The sequence below is a fragment of the Rhineura floridana genome, chromosome 18 (genome assembly GCF_030035675.1).
Source record: "Rhineura floridana isolate rRhiFlo1 chromosome 18, rRhiFlo1.hap2, whole genome shotgun sequence".
Classification (NCBI taxonomy): domain Eukaryota; kingdom Metazoa; phylum Chordata; class Lepidosauria; order Squamata; family Rhineuridae; genus Rhineura; species Rhineura floridana.
In genome coordinates this window covers 3,504,664-3,521,767 of record NC_084497.1, presented here as the reverse complement: position 1 = coordinate 3,521,767, position 17,104 = coordinate 3,504,664, and the positions used below count along the sequence as shown (strand labels likewise).

At 46.1% G+C, this 17,104-nt stretch overlaps 1 protein-coding gene across 1 annotated transcript in view; it reads right to left on the bottom strand.

Moving 5' to 3' along the window:
• Positions 1-17,104, bottom strand: part of PTPRS (protein tyrosine phosphatase receptor type S) — a 207,884-nt gene that overhangs the window by 118,063 nt on the left and 72,717 nt on the right. The window contains exons 3-4 of the mRNA XM_061601984.1: positions 14,575-14,720; positions 10,501-10,642 (exon numbers count right to left, since the gene is read on the bottom strand). Coding sequence (XP_061457968.1) covers positions 10,501-10,642; positions 14,575-14,720 — 288 coding nt within the window. The remainder of the gene's footprint in view (positions 1-10,500; positions 10,643-14,574; positions 14,721-17,104) is intronic.

The following is a 17,104-nucleotide window of genomic DNA, read 5'->3' as shown; positions in this document are numbered from 1 at the left end:
TGCTCTGCAGGTGAGGCCCCCCTGCAGATACCATCTTATCAGGAGGTTCGTTCTGCACAACATAGGAAACGGACCTTTAGTGTGGCGGAACCGACCCTGTGGAATTCCCTTCCTTTGAATATTAGGCAGGCACCATCTCTGCTATCTTTTTGGCACCTTTTGAAGACTTTCCTCTTTCAACAAGCCTTTTAGGTTGAGACTTATCCCAGTCTGTGTTAGAATTGCTTAATGTTTTTAATAATGTTTTTAACCCTTTTTTAAAGTTGATTTTTTTTAAAAAAAAATGTTTTTAACGCTGTTTTGTTTTAATTTTAAGATCTTTTTTATGATGTTTTAAAGTGTTTTTAGTGCATTGTTTGCCACCCTGGGCTCCTGCTGGAAGGAATAAGCATGGAGGTTCTGCCTTCCTGCGAGTAAAAAATGTAAGAGGACCCCAGGCGGATCAGAGCAGAGATCCACTTCCAACCCAGTACGCAGTTTCCCACAGTGGCCATCCAGGGGCCTCTGGGAAGCTCACAGGCGGCATGACCCTCGAATCCAGCAGCGATCCAAACACAGGGCTGGAGGCTGGAGAGGCACCAAGTCAGGAGCTGGATCAGTGAGTCAGACCCTTGGTCCACTTAGCTCAATGTTGTCCACACTGACCAGCAGCACTCCTCCTGGGTTCCAGACAGGGAGTCCCGCCCAGCCCTGCCACTGAGGATTGAACTTGGGATCTTCTGCATGCAACGCCCTGGCAGGAGGTGGCATATTCCTCGATCCTGATCATTCAGACTTATAAACCTCTCTCAGGAGCAAACACAATGGCTTTCCTTCCTCCCCAAGGACATATAGCCGCAGGGGTTGATGGGCCACCTCTTGCAACCTGATGGGCTACCTCTGGTCTGCAGGGCGGGGGGATGGCCAGCCCCTGCCCTAAGGTTTTCCAGTTGCCCTTATTCAGCTGGAGTACCTCAAGAAGGAGGGATGCAATTGCAACACCCGCTATGCCACTTCAGAGAAAGACATTGTCTGGAGGGAGGCAACCGGTAGCTGATGTTAACTCTGCCCCAATTGCCCCTTCTCACGTGGGTCTCTCACCCCCCTCCTCAAAATGGAAATGGAAATGGACTGCCTTCAAGTCGATCCCAACTTACGGTGATCCTATGAATAGGGATTTCGTGGTATGCAGTATTCAGAGGGGGGTTCCCATTGCCTCCCTCTGCGGCTAGTCCTCCCTAGCTGGCTGGTGGGAGGGATCTTTCAGCCACCCTCATTGTGCCGGATGAAAGGATAATTCCTTTATTGTTTGCTGTGCATGCAGGAGAGGTAGCCAGACATGTTACAAAATTCCTGTCTGCTGTAAGCCCATCCTAAAGCAGCCGTGTGCAAGGGAGAGAGAATGGGGGATTGCTCCCTTTTCCTCAGCCATGCCCCTTTTATTTATTTTAGATATATATACTACTTTTGCAGTTTCAATAAGAAGGTGAAGAAAACATTGCAAGTGCTAAAGTACACTCTGATGATGCGGTCTTTTAAGGTACTTAAAGAGGAAATTATAAAATGGATGTCAGTAATTACACATATTTTAAGGTAGATCTAGACATAACAGGTATGAAAAAGTGGAATGCCTTCAAGTCGATCCTGACTTATGGCTTCCCTATGAATAGGGATTTCATGGTAAGCGGTATTCGGAGGGGGTTTCCCATTGCCTCCCTCTGAGGCTAGTCCTCCCCAGCTGGCTAGAGCCTGCTCAGCTTGCCACAGCTGCACAAGCCAGCCCCTTCCTGGTCCGCAACTGCCAGCTGGGGGGCAACTGGGCTCCTTGGGACTATGCAGCTTGCCCACGGCTGCACAGGTGGCAGGGCACGTCACCCGAGCCACTCCCTGTGAGGGTGATCTTTAGCTGGCCCTTGACACCCAGGAAACACGAGCGGGGATTTGAACTCACAGACTCTGGACTCCCAAACAGGCTCTCATCCCCACTGTGCTATACCAGCTGTACTTTGGAGAGAGAACATCTTATTTCTTTATTAAATTTATATCCTGCCCTTCCTCCTAGGGTGGCAAACAAATGCAGTAACAACACCTTAAAACATCCTAAAAACAAAGACTTAAAAACATATTAAAACAAGACGTCTTTTTAAAAAGCAACTTTAAAAATAACTTTAAAAAGCAATTCCAGCACAGATGCAGACTGGAGTAAGGTCTCTGCTTAAAAGGCTTGTTGAAAGAGGAAGGTCTACAGGAGGCATAGGCATCATGGCTAGTAGAGGGGATTTGAATTCACAGACTCTGGACTCCCAGCCAGGCTCTCCTCCCCACTGTGCTATCCTCAACCCTCACCCCACATTCATTCATTCATTCATTTGATTTATATCCCGCCCTTCCTCCAGCAGGAGCCCAGGGCGGCAAACAAAAGCACTATAAGCACTATAAACACTTGAAAACATCATAAAAACAGACTTTAAAATACATTAAAACAAAACATATTTAAAAAAGCTCTGAAGACATCTTAAAAAAGAAAAGAAAAAGATTAAAAACATATTGTTTTTTTAATAAGGGTTTAAAAATACATTAAAAAGCAATTCCAACACAGACACAGACTGGGATAAGGTCTCTACTTAAAGGCTTGTTGAAAGAGGAAGGTCTTCCATAGGTGCCAAGAAGACGACAGAGATAGTGCCTGTATAATATTAAAATATCAAATATCTAATACTTAATATTTGCAATGTTGTATACACCTGCTGTTGTCATGCACCCTGTGGAGAACTTGCAGCTGGACGTGTCTGAGGAGGAGGAGGCCTAAGAACAAAAAGGCTATTGTAGAGTTGGAAAAGGTTAAAAAAAAAAGGCAACTGAGAAGATCAAGGGGGATGGAGCGACTTCCGTAGAACAAAAGGTTGCCACATTTGGGGGCTTTCTCGCTCTGAGAAAAGGCAAGTAAGAGGTGATGTGACAGAGGTATATAAAATTATGCATGGCGTGCAGACAGAAACGTTCCTCAGAACACTAGAAATTGTGGTCATCCAAAGAAGCTGAATGTTGGAAGATTCAAGACAGACAAAAGGAAGGAATTCTTCAAGAGGTACAGAGTTAAAACAATGGAATACAATCCCACAAAGAGGCAGGGATGGCCACCAGCCTGGATGGTTTTAAAAGAGGATCAGACATATTCATGGAGGGTAAGACTATCAATGGCTACTAGCCACAATGGCTATGCTCTGCCTCCATGGTTGGAGGCAGGATTCTTCTGAATAATACCATTTGCCGGAAGCCACAGGAGGAGAGAGTTGCTCTTGCACTCAGGTCCTGCATGTGCACTCCCCACTAGAGCATCTGGTTGGCCTGTTCCAGCAGCCAGGCCCTTCTGATGTTGTCAGTTGTTGTTGGATTCCCGACTCCGAGCTCCACCCAGCATGGCCAAATGGTTAGATATTAAAGAGGTCTGGCAGTCCAACAATACCTGGAGGGTCACAGGTTTCCCACCTCTGGGGCTAAGGTTTTGGTGAGTTTTCCAAGGACAGGAAGCCGCACATCAACTATCAAAACACTGTTTTCCAAATGCACCTTTTTGGACAACTCAAATGCAACAACACTGTGACGTACCCGGGAGATCTCTGCCCCTTAAGTTAGCTATCATCCATTTCTAGCAAGAAGAGTCTTGAAGTGGGGTGCACAGAAGTGGAAGAGGTCGCTGGGAAGGGCTGAAGCACATTATAAAGGCTAGGAATGGATGACTCTGTTCCATTCCAGTTCCCCGTTTTTCATTTTTCCAATGTGAAATTCAGTTCTCCACATTTCTGCATGCGGGTTTTCATTGGAAAAATACCCTCGACAATTTGTCAGCATTTTAGTGCAAACTGCTCCTAATAAATACATTTTTGTAGCCAGTTTTGACTAATGTACATTTTTTTGCAACCAATCTCCCCTAATATAATGCGTTTTGTAGGCTGCTTTCACTAATACATTCATTTTTGCGCACAGTGGCCCCTAATCTGTGCTTCTTCTTCTTTTGAACATTGTTTGATTGCAGAACGACATTGCAAAATTCAGATAAATGCAGACATTGAAGGATGGCCGTTTTGGTTCTCATATCGTTTTGGAAAACATTAATCTGAAATGCAAACAGAATCTAATTCCTCCTCCATCTCTAATGGAGACTAAGCCCTGTGTGTGCCGTCAAGGAGTGATGACATCATCACAAGGAGGCAACGCCTCTGGAGACGGTTACAATGTTCCAGAATGAATGTAGATCTGGGGCCTGCTCTGAAAGCATGGTGGTTGTTGTTTTTTGCCAAACCATGCATATTTGGTTCAAACGTGAGTTTGGCAACGGCAGGGTACGCAACATTACCTCCAAAGGATCCTGGGAAGTGTAGTTTGTGAAGGGCGCAGAAAGTTGTTAGGAGATCCTTATCCCTTCGCAGAGCGACAATTCCCAGGCTTCCCTGGGAAGAGGCATTTGGTTGTTCAACCACTCTGGGAATTGTCACCTGGGAGGGGAACGGGGGTGTTTCCTCACTTCTCTCAGCACAAGCTATCAGGATTATTTTGCGGGAAGCCAGGACTGTTGGAAGTACATGAAAGGTTGTCACATAGAGGAGGGTCGGGATCTCTTCTTGATCGTCCCAGAGTGCAGGACATGGAATAATGGCTCAAGTTGCAGGAAGCCAGATTTCGACTGCACATCAGGAAAAACTTCCTACCTGTTAGAGCCATACGACAATGGAACCAATGACCTAGAGAGGTAGTGTGCTCCGACACTGGAGGCCTTCAAGAGGCAGCTGGACAGCCATCTGTCGGGAATGCTTTGGTTTGGATTCCTGCATTGAGCAGGGGGTTGGACTGGATGGCCTTACAGGCCCCTTCCAACTCTACTATTCTATGATTATATGATACTGCTTTAGATGTATAGTGCAGATAGGGCCTTAGTTGGAAAACTTTTGGTTTTTGAGCTACAGCTGATAACAGAGATGGTTAATATTTGGAAAGGGAGGGGAGGAGAGGAGGGAGGGAAGGAAAGCCGGGTGCAAGAAACGGGGGAGAGGGCAAAGGGGAAAGAGGTAGAAAGAAGGAAGACAGCACCAGTGTAAAAAGCAGAGGTTAATAGATTTATTCGCTGTCCTTTTAACTCTTCCAGCAGTTACAAATGAGTCCGACACCAGAGGAAAGAGAAGACGATCTTTACAGCCCGAACGCCAGGGATAGGTCAAAAGGATACCTTTGCTTGAGAAAAGGGAAGAGGGTGAGAGACAGAGAGAAAGAGGAGAGAAAGACTCGTGCATGCTGCTGAAGGCAAGAAGGCCGCCCAGGAAAATCTGTCACTATGTTCAGTTGGGATTCAATCACGCAGTGACAAATTCAGGTTGGGCACCGAAAGCTGTTTTGGAAAGCTCTCGAGCAACAAATCTGCTTCCTCCAAAAAAATCAGACTTTTTTTTTCTTTTGCAGTAAGGAAAGTGACGGGGAAAATGCAGGATCACAGTCAGATGCAACATCATCTAACCTCCTCACAAGCAAATCCGAATGAACAATCGCGAAATATCCAGTGGTATCTAATCTCCCTGCAAACAAATCAGGGCGAATGCTCCACGGGGATGGGGGGAAGAATTCTGTTTAGTTTGCATTTAAAGCCGAATTGATCAGATCCGCACTTTCCGAACAGTACGAGAACCAAAACACAGCCGTCCCTCGAAATTTGCATTTATCCAACTTTGCAATGCAGTTCTCCAACCAAGCGAGGTTTACAAAAATGCATCTGTAAGGGGACAGTGTGCACTAAAATGAATGTATTTGTGAAAATAACATACCACAGCCACTACATTAGGAAAAAATGCTTGCAAAAAAGGGGAAATTAGCCAAACTGCATACAAACAATGGGTTTATTAGGAGAAACTCAAAGTCCTGGAGAATTTTCATAAGGATGCTTCTAATTTTTATTTTTGCAAATTCGCTGCAGAATTGTAGAGTACCAGATTTAAGTCTGGGGGAAAATGAGAGACAGAGGGTACCGAAATGGGCAGACCCTTCCCTTCCTAATGCCAGATTGTCAATAAGGGCCCTACATTCAAGCTTCTCATTCCACCCCCCTCCCTCCATTCCCAATCGGTCACCCCAAGTTTGGGGCTGCCGCCGCCCATGTCCGACAACTCATCACTCGCAGCACACACAGGTTGCACGCTGGGATTTTATTCTGGCTCCGTCTCTCTCTGGTTCTGGGCAACTGGCCAGGAGATGAGGAGCGAGGGGGTAAGGATCCTGTTTAGAGCCAGCAGCATTTTCTGGCTTGTGGAAGGGGCAACCTGACTTGCTAACCAGAGAGCCATGGCAATTAGCACGCAGCCTAATGAGGCCTTGAGAGCCTAGCGTGGGTGTGGGGGAAATGGCGGCTGCGTGGGGGCAGGGGGAGGCTGTGTAATGAGTGCGGCAGCTGGCTGGGGTGACTTCCCCTCATCGGGGGGGATGTCCCTCCTTGGCTGGCACTTGCATGTTTGCCAACACCCTGTGGAAGACATGACAAGGCTCACAACACACGCCTTGGGGGCCCCTGCAGACATGCAACAGCTGTGGACCTTGAATGGCCCCAGACCTTGAACAGCCCGGGGGAGGGAGCAACACACAATCAAGAGCCTTCCCACCATTGCACAACATATTTCCCTGCCTGGTTTCCAATATCCTACCCTCCCATCTATTTGTTTAAGCTTACACTTGTTTCGTGATTTATTCGTTAAAACCATGTCAATACTTAACGTTTGTTTCCATTATTTGTGTGTATTTTTTTCTGTCTGGTTTTTTGTGTGTGTGTGTGTCTGTGGGTTTGTTTGTTTTTTGCTGTTGGCTACAGTAAACATCGCCCACTCGTAGCAACATAGGAAACTGCTTTCAATAGGAAGGCAGGAAGTGGCTTTAAAATGAGCCAGACCATCTAGCTCAATACTGGCTACACTGGCAGGCAGCGGCTCCCTATCGCTTCAGACAAGGATTCTCTGCAAGCCCTAACTGGAGATGCCCTTGGCGACTGAACCTGGGACCTTGTGCATGCAAAGCAGACGCTCTAACCACTGAGATACACAGCCCTTCACCCAATATATTTAGAAGCACAGAAATCTGTCTTATACAGAGTTGGACCATTTGCTCCATCTGGCTCAGTATCGCCGACACTGACTGGCAGCGGCTCTCCAGGGCTTCAGTCAAAGAACATCTGCAGCTCTACCTGGAGATGCCATGAGGGACTGAATGTGGGAATTTCTGCATGCAAAGAAAGAGCTCTGCCTCTGAGATATTATTACAATTTATTGGATTGGGATGCTCCACATGGCATGAAGACTTTTTTTGGAGGGGGACAGAATTGGTCCCCATTCCCCCTCCCCTTGAATGGCTCAGAATGACACAAAACCGGGGGGGGAGGGATTCTGCAGAAATAAAACAGCTATCAAAATCAGCACCTATGTGGGAAGGACAGTGACTCCCCCCGCCCACAAATGGTACAAATGAAGAACAAATAGGGGTTACAAAACTAAGACCTGTTTGTTTCAGGACAGCTGGAAATGGAACCAAATGGGCCTGTCTTATTTCACTTGTACCAAAACAAATACACCCTAAATAACCTAAGAAGAGCCCTGCAGTGCCTGATCAGGCCAAAGGGGGCCCATCTAGTCCAGCATCCTGTTCTCACAGTGGCCAACTGGATGCTGCAGTAGGGAAGCCCACAAGCAGGGCCTGAGCGCAAGAGCAACTCTCCCCTCCTGCAATTGCCAGCAACTGGCATTCAGAGGCTTCCTGCCTCTGACCGTGGAGGTGGAACATAAGAGCCTGCTGGATCAGGCCAAAGGCCTCTCTGGTCCAATATTGGAGCAACGTGCTCACTAGGAGCTATCCATGGTGCTGAAACGCCCTGGAGCCACCTGCTCACTAGGAGCTATCCACTAGGAGCTGAAACACCTAACCTGTCTTGCCTCATGCTCTGCTCCACTGCAGCAGAACATAGGAACACAAGAACATAAGATGAGCCCTATAGCTGGATCAGGCCAAAGGGGGCCCATTTAGTCCAGCATCCTGTTTTCACAGTGGCCAACCAGGTGCCCCATTTGGCAAGCCCACAAGCAGGACTTGAGCACAACCTTCCTATCTCCACTTGTGATTCCCAGCAGCTGGTATTCAGAGGCATTTACTGCCTCTGACAGTGGAGGGAAAGCATAGTCATTGTGGCAAACTCGTCATCCGGGTATGGATCCTTCTGAAGCCCAAATGGCACAATCTGCACTCAAGAGGGAGCAGTCAGTGACACAGCCCTGGCCTCAAGCTCAGAGGAACTAGCCAAACGCAGGGTTACTATACCAGCGGAATTGGACTGGGCTCTTCAATGCTGGTGGTTCTGAGCCCATCAAAGCCAAGGCTGATGGTTCAAAGGCCTGCAGAGCCCAAACGGGACCCTCACAGATGCTATTCTGTGAGCCCGACTTGGAGGAATCAAGCGCCTCCTATGTTGCCACGCCAGCCCATCGGAGCAGGGAGCAAAGCTGAATAACCAGCACAGACAGACTTAGCCATGTCACACCAGTTCTGAAAGATCAACACTGGATGCTCATCCACTTCCGAACAATGTTCAAGGTGCTTTACCTTTAAAGCCCTAAACCAGGTGTGGAAAACCTGCAGCCCTCCAGATGTTGCCGAACGACAGCTCCCATCATCCTCGGCCATTGGGTCACGCTTGCTGGGGCTATTGGGAGTTGTCATTCAGCAACATCTGGAGGGCTAAAGGTTCCCCATGCCTGCCCTCCATCTCCTTAGCCCCAAATCTCCAAAGAAGGGACTCTTCCTATTCCGGCCTGCCCTGTGGCTTGAAATCGACAGAGGTGGTTCTGGCACGCGCCTTGTCGCCAGGAGAAGTTTGTTATGTGGCAACAGGGGACGGAGGCAGCTCCGTGGTGGCATCCCATCGGTGAAGCGTTCATCCTCTGGGAGGGCGGCTGGCACGAATGCAACAAATGAATACATCTATTCGCCCAGGTATTGTAAAATGTTAATTGGTTTCTAGTATGTTGTGGCTTGATTTTCACCGCCCACAATGTTCTACAGTTATGATAATGTTGCTTTAATGCTCAATGCTATTCTGTTTTTTTTAATTCTGTTGCTTTTATTCTTTGCTATACCACCCTGGAATCTTTCCAACTTTGTTGGAAATCGTTTTGGGCTGCAATTGCGAGGAAAGCAAAACAAAAACAGAAGGAAGGCAGTTTAAAGATACATTATAACCAATAAATAATAGTAAATCACCCTCTTTTCCATAATATTTTTCTTCATGTATCATTGGGACAGCAAATTATAAGAACGTAAGAGGAGCCTGGCTAATGGATCAGGCCAAAAGGGCCTCATCTACTCCAGCATCCTGTCTTCATGGCAGCCAATTAAATGGCCATTATGAGAAGATCACAAGCAAGATCTGAGTGCAAGAGCAACTCTCCCCTCCTGCAGAGTTTCCTTCGGAAACATTCCAACTCTGACTGTGTAGGCAGAGCATAGCCACAATGGCTAGTAGCCAACGATAGCCTTATCATCCATGCGTTTGTGTAATCCTCTTTTTATTTTTTTTTGCGTTTTATTATAAAGAAATACATATATAAATTCATCTAAATACGTGAACAAAAGAAGAGAGAAATGTCATTAAAATCATCTCAATTACAAAGAAATGAACGTATACAGCTGATGGATATTTATCAAACAGATGGAAATACTTAATTGGATACTTATTATCCTGATAGGATTGGTTCCATGTCAACATGAATACTGACCAGTTTTGCACAAATTTGTTTGTCTGTACATCCCCTTAAATAATAAGTAAGTTTTCCTAGATTAACTATATCCCAAATTCTCTTAAACCAATTCAGAACTACAGGAGGGTTAGGTTGTTTCCATTTTTTTTGGGGGGGGGGCAATTTCTGCTTTCTTGCAGATGTTAATATAGCCATAACCATTTCTAAAACTGTATCTAATACTGAATCTTTAATATAATTTCACAGAATTACATATGGATTACATGGCAAGAAGTAACATGTTATTTCACAAATGAGTTTTTATCCCAATATGTCTGTAGTTTGGGACAATTCCAAAATATATGCATATATTTTGCAAGCACCCCTGAACATCTCCAACATTCATGCAAAACAGTCGTCCAAGTTAGTGGACATCACTGTCTCTTATGGAAGAGTTGCTAGGAGACTATTTCCCCTCACAGAGCAACCATTCCCAGAGTGGTTTAACAAGCAGTCCTTCTTCCCAGGGAACTCTGGGAATTGTAGCTCTGTGAAGGGAATTGGGGGGTCTCCTAACAACTCTCAGCACCCTTCTCGAACTAAGTTCCCAGGATTCTTTGTGGGGGAAGCTGTGACTATTTAAAGTGGTATCATAAGAGTTTTAAATGTGTAGTGCAGAGGAGTGCCTTACTTGGGAGTATGGTCTTGGAATCTCAGAAAGGGAACAAGGCATGAAAGATCTGCCCAGTGGCAGGATTTTTTTTACCTCTCAGGACAGTGAGCTTGGCATTGACGGTGATCTCTGCAACAGAATTCTGGGCAACGCATTCATAAATGTTTTCGTCCCTGGGGGTCCGGAGGGGCTGGATCCTCAAGACAGCACCGGCACCTTCGTCAAACTCGATTGTCTGAGATGGGGGACAACACAGAATGGTTGGAAGGATAAAGCGTTTTAGGGTTGGGTATCGCTTTTAGTGGAGTAGGTGTCGTTCAAGATAATTACTTCCCATACTTCTGTTAAAATAACAAGTATTTTTGAAACGGAGGGATTATAAAAAGGGTAAAATGAAAACAGCAATATTCATGCAAAAAAGGCATAGTTTTGGTTTAACTTTTTTTTGCAATTTTGAGTCATCCCAGAATCGCAACTTATCTCTAGCAACACCTATGCTGTTTTTCTTTGTTCAGTGATAGGAATCAGAAACAAGGTGTGGCCTTGAACTGGCGACTTAAGGGATGTTCTGGCAGGGATTTGGTCTAGTGAACTACCAAAGGAGGGAAGCAAAGGAGAAAAGGAACCCTTTTTGTATCAATAGGACAGAGCGGGTCATGCGACTCCTTGTCCTGGATCAAATTGCCTCCCTGACCTTGCTACCTGCAGAGCCACCCCACCCATCACCTCTGCAACTGCACAACAGCCAGGTCGGACAATTACTGATATAGGAGCCACTCATTTGCAAGGAGACCTGTTTCTGTTGTTAGCATCTGAGCTCTTGCAAAGCTTATCTTGATTTTATTCTGGTCCCACAATTTTAAGATTTAGAACAGGGATTTCCAAACTGTGATCCGTGAGCTTCATTCAGATGGTCCACAGCACGTCTGTGGATTTGTGGCTGAAGACAGGAAATGGCACATCATTATATACCCATATTCATTTTTAATTGCACTCTGATTGCTTGTTTTATTTCTTTAATTGTATTGCAATTTCAATTTGATCAAATCCAAACTGCGATACAAAAAAAAAGAAAATATGGAAGAAATGAAAGAAGCAATCAAAGCAAAATTAAAAATCGTACAGCATGCCGCACAGCACATTACAATGGATACAGCCAGCAGGAAAACCGTGGAGTGGTCCCTAAGACCTTCAGCAATTTCAAAGTGATCCACTGGGGGCGGGGAATTTGGAAACCACTTAATTAGAAGATTTGGCAACAACTGCAATATCATCTAGCTTGGGGGGGGGGAGAGAAGAGGCCTCCAGCCCTTATCGGGCCCGGCACAGCTCCCAATTCGGCCCGTGAGTCACCAAGGCTGAAGTCACCGCCCATCAGCTGATGAGAGGAGTGGGTTCAAGCCTGTTGAATCAGCTGCTCGATCCACTTCCCCAAGGGTCCAATCCATGCCGGCAACGACTCTTGCGCCGCAGTTCCCAAGCGCCTGACAAGCAGCTTGAAAATACCAGGCGCTGGATTCCCACCCCCCACCTCAAAGTGCCACTTGAGCAACAGAAGAGGGAGGCATGCAAGCCGGGGGGGGGAGGAGAGAAAAAAACTATGTGGGCAGCATAGACATTGCTCCCTGCTTCGTCCTCAGAATAGTCTGGTGGCGTAGGGGTGCAGACTTGCTCTTTGCCCTGCTTGCTAAAGAGTGGTGACAGAGGGCACTGGCCTACCATGGTGGCCCTCTCCAGAGTGAGGAAGCCTGTTGTTTTTTTTCTAGGATGCAAGATCTACATGCAGGAAGCCTGCCTCTGCAGACTGATTTTTCCCCTCCAAAACATGTTTATAAAGCTGCCACAAGCATCTATTTTTTTAGTCCTGCCAAGTTTCACAATCCCTCCTGGGTAAACCGTATGAGATACACTCCTGGGTATGAGAGCTAGGAGTGGGGTGAAGTTGCCCCTTCTTCTCTGACGTTCCTTTTCTTTCCTCTCTTTTGCATCCCTTTTCCCTCCTGTCCTTCTCTCACTCTCTCACTCCCCCTCTCACTCCCCACCCAGGGACTGACGGCTCTTTCAAGGGGTCTCAACAAACTGACTACAGAGGGCTTTTGATCCCATGCAATGGGGCACGCAGCGGTTACCCACCCCTGACTTAAAAATGGCAGGAGAGACATCCACTAACTACATAACTTAATCAAACGATGGGTAAAATCGCCACCCCTCAACATATCTTTGCCCCTCCTCCAAGACCACTGGGCAGATAATTTCAGCAACAGCAGTGGGCGGCCAGGTTGGGCCCTTGCCGAGGGTCCCCGCGGCCCACAGGGGCCTCTCCTTTGGGGTGGGAAGGTGAAGCTCCCACTCAGGGATTTGTGGCAGTGTTGGATGGCGTGACTCAGCGATCCGACACTGCCACGGACTGCAAAGCGTGAGCACCCCGGCACCCCCACCCCATACAGGCGGCACAGTGCTTAAATAAGCCCAACCATCCCACCCACCTATCGGTCAGCATGAGCACATGTCTGCCATCACCCAAGATGGTGGTGGAGGCATCCCTAAGGAGTTGACAACCCCACCACCATTGTGGGTGATGGCAGGCATATGCACACCAATTTGACAGGTGGGCTTATTTAAGCCCCATGCCATCTGTACCAGGCAAGGGGTGTTCAGCCTTACAGCACTGCAGGCCCTGGGCAGGTTGGTGCCCAAGGGCCCAGTCATGCCGGGCGCCGGCCCTGAGCAACAGATTTGTGATCTGGAGTTCCAATTCTACACCTCATGACTACTATGTGGGAAAGGTGTGAAAATCCTTTTCCCCGTGTGGGCGAAAGAGGTAGAGAGGGATAAAGCCTTTCCATCACAGCACGGGAGGCAGAATGAAACACTGGGGATGTTGAAAGGATACTTGATTATTATTATGCTTTTAAAGCCATTCCATCAGAAGCAACACTTATGAGTTCAATGGATTGAAGACTGTGTGTGTTATTTTATCCTCCAAAGAACATTTGCTGTTGTTGCCCCGCACACACACACTTTAGCTTCTCAACAACCCTGAGAGGTAGGCTGAGAGACAGAGGCTGGCAGAAGATCATTCAGATTGTTTCCTGGTTGAACCAGGATTTTTTTCAATCTTTCTTTATTAAGTTTACACCATCATTAAACATAATCAAAACATCATGTATAAATCATACAACATTAACAAACTTAAACACCCAAAAATAATTTAAAATGAACTCATATTGGTTGGTGTTTTAGTGCATTTATGGAATTCAGCTTTTAAAGCCAGGATATTTTCATTTACAATTTTCAATATACTGCATTATCTTATTTGCGCTTATTCTTTCCCTTTTCTTTTTGGATATGGGATAAACCAGAAAAGAGAGGGTAAAAGACCCACTTATATGCTGGCAAAGGAACTTGATCATGTTCTTCCTTGGTTCGTACATTCTACAAAATCATCTGTCGGGAATGCTTTTGATTTGGATTCCTGCACTGAGCAGGGGGTTGGACTTGATGGCCTTATAGGCCCCTTCCAACTCTACTATTCTATGATTCTATACAAACTCAAAATAAATGTATCTCTTCTACTTTGACCATTAGAGACTCTGAGTTTTTGTGTTAATTTATCTAACAATGCTTCATTCCAAGACCGACTTATACCAGTATTCTATGTTAGCTCTGGATAGGTCCTTCCAAAAGCCACTGTAAAAAGTGAGGCGTGTAGTAAATGTGTAACCAATGCTTTATTCTGCAGATCTGAATCATCATCTATGAACAAATTTAAGATAGCCAATTGTGGAGTAGCATTAATTTCTTGATTCGTTATTTCATATATTTCCTGGTCCAAAATATTTGTACTCTGGGGCATTCCCACCACAGATGTAAATATGTACCCATCATATTACAGCCCCTCCAACAATTTGGTGATGAACTTGAGTTAATTGATGATAATTTCCATGGGGTCAAGTACCATTGGAACATTATTTTTAGGAAAAGTTCCTTATTTCTAGCTGAAATAGTTCCTTATTTATAACTGAAATTGATGGAGATTTGAACCTGACTCCCTGTTCCTTTTCCATCCCTTTCTTCACCCCAGAGCCCCCCCAACTGACTACGGGTCAGAAATCTTACAGGCTTGCCCTCTCGGTTCTTTTCAGCATATGGACAGGAGCTGCTTACCTCAAACCTCTGCGAATTCACCTTCTTCCCTTTCTTGTTCCAGGTGACGCGGGGCTTCGGGTCTCCTGTTGCTTGGCATACGAACGATGCTACCCCCCCAGAGACTCCAATCTGGTCCACGGGACTCTTGATAAACTCAGGGGGACCTTTAGGTGCAAGAGAGAAGGAGGGGATGTTTCAGAACTCGAGCACCCAACAGACTATAAGGATGGCCGAGAAATTTGATTCACCTCTCATTTCAAGACAAATGGATGAAAGGCACACTTTCTGAAACAATATGTGAACCAAAACACAGCCATCCTTTGAAATTCACACTTACTCAAATTTTGCAGTGCAGTTTGCCAACCAACCAATGTCTACCAAAAAGGCATGCATGATAATGAAAATATGAAATGAAAATGACATGCAAAAATGCATTATATGTCAAGAAATTGCCTGCAAAAATGTGAAGAACTGATTTTACAATTGGAAAAATGAGAGACCCGAAATGGACAGAGTTCCCCATCCCTAACGGACAATCACTGAACACTGTATCACTGAACACTAAAGTCAGGATCATTCATACCATAGTATTCCCGATCTCTATGTATGGATGTGAAAGTTGGACAATGAAAAAAGCGGATAAGAGAAAAATCAACTCATTTGAAATGTGGTGTTGGAGGAGAGCTTTGAGCATACCATGGACTGTGAAAAAGACAAATAACTGAGTGTTAGAACAAATTAAACCAGAACTATCACTAGAAGCTAAAATGATTGAAGTTATACTTTGGACACATCATGAGAAGACATGATTCATTGGAAAAGACAATGATGCTGGGAAAAACAGAAGGGAGTAGGAAAAGAGGAAGACCAAACAAGAGATGGATTCATTCCATAAAGGAAACCACTGACCTGAACTTACAAGATCTGAACAGGGCAGTTCATGACAGATGCTCTTGGAGGTCACTGATTCATAGGGCACCATAAGTCATAATTAAATTGAAGGCACATAACAACAAACAGGCAATCATTCATCTCACAACCTGCACACTCTGAACTTGTTGGGACAGAGCATGAGCCTCTTTGCGCTCTGCACAGTGCATCGAAGCACCATCAGCCTCGCCTCTCTTTCAGCTAATTATCCCTGTTCTGGCCCCTCCCAACCTCCAGGGAAACGCAGCTACTAAGCAGCTAACTGTTTCTCCCTTCGAGATCTGAGCAGGAAATATGAGAGGGCAGGGCGTGTGCCCACCTGACGTTCCTGAACTACAACCTGCACACGGGTCGCCATTCTTTTATAGGCCCGTGGGCTTGCTTGGATCTTTGAGCGAGTCCGTGGGTGCCGCCCTCTGTCCCCGGGGCAGATCCCAAGCCCCCAAACCTCTCCGAGAGTCAGAGAGTGATCAAGCGCGCACACGAAAATAAACACAGTATTTAAAACAGGTGTGGGGAACCTGTGGCCCTCCAAATGTTGCTGAATGACAGCCCCCGTCATCTCCAGCCACTAGGTCATGCTTGCTGGGGCTGAGGGGAGTTGTCGCTCAGCAACAACTGGCCAAAGGTCCTCCACGCCTGCCCAAAATCTCCTTAAGCCCCAAATCCCTGAAAAAGGGCCTCTCGCTAAAAGCAAGCTGCCCTGTGGCTTCGGATCTCCAGAGCTCACTTAATATCCACAGAAATTCGGCACCTGTGAAATTCTGCCTCAGTCAATCAACACCTGCACACATTCGCCCACCTTTTTATTTATTTATTTATTACATTTATACCCCGCTTTTATTTCATGCTAAAAACCCAAGGCGGCTTAGGTATGGTTCCCGGGTGGTCTGCCATCCAGGCACTGACCAGACTTGACCCTGCTTAGCTTCAGCAGGGTGCCGGCCTCATGTGCCTTCAGACCATCGCCTGGGACCCCTTTTTTTTGCACACTCACACCTTCACTCTCAACAATGATACGTCCCTGGATACACACACATGCCAGCTTAGAAAGACATTCTAGTCCTATTTCAGACGAGACCCACTGGGTGTCCACGAGTTCTAGTGTTTTGTGAGGGGACAAAAACTGTCCTCTGTCCACTTTTTCCATGCCGTGTGTGATTTTATACACCTCTATCATGTTCCCTTTTACGTGTCTTTTCTCTAAGTTGGAAAACCACCAGCGCTGCAACCTTTCCTCATCAGGCTCTACCCCCTTGATCATCCCGGCTACTACCCCTTTTCCGAACCTTTCCCAACTCCACAATATCCGCTGTCTGCAAGACCCTTCCCAGTCCTTTCAGAACTTGTTTATGGGATGGTGTTGGCATTGTCTGCTGTGGACATGCATCCTGCCGCCCAAATGTTACTTTGTCACATCCGGCTCAGCAAACCTGCGCAATCCGTACGATGCAAATACGCATTTCACAGCTGCGCTAAACCCATTCGTTGCTCAAATGCAACATAAGGCATCTTTATGTTCAGAGCAGTGCAGGGGTTTTTTTGTGTGGAAAAAAATCAAAGCACAGCTGCAGCTCTGCTATTTAAATATTTCAATAAATTTTAAAGTAACGAGATG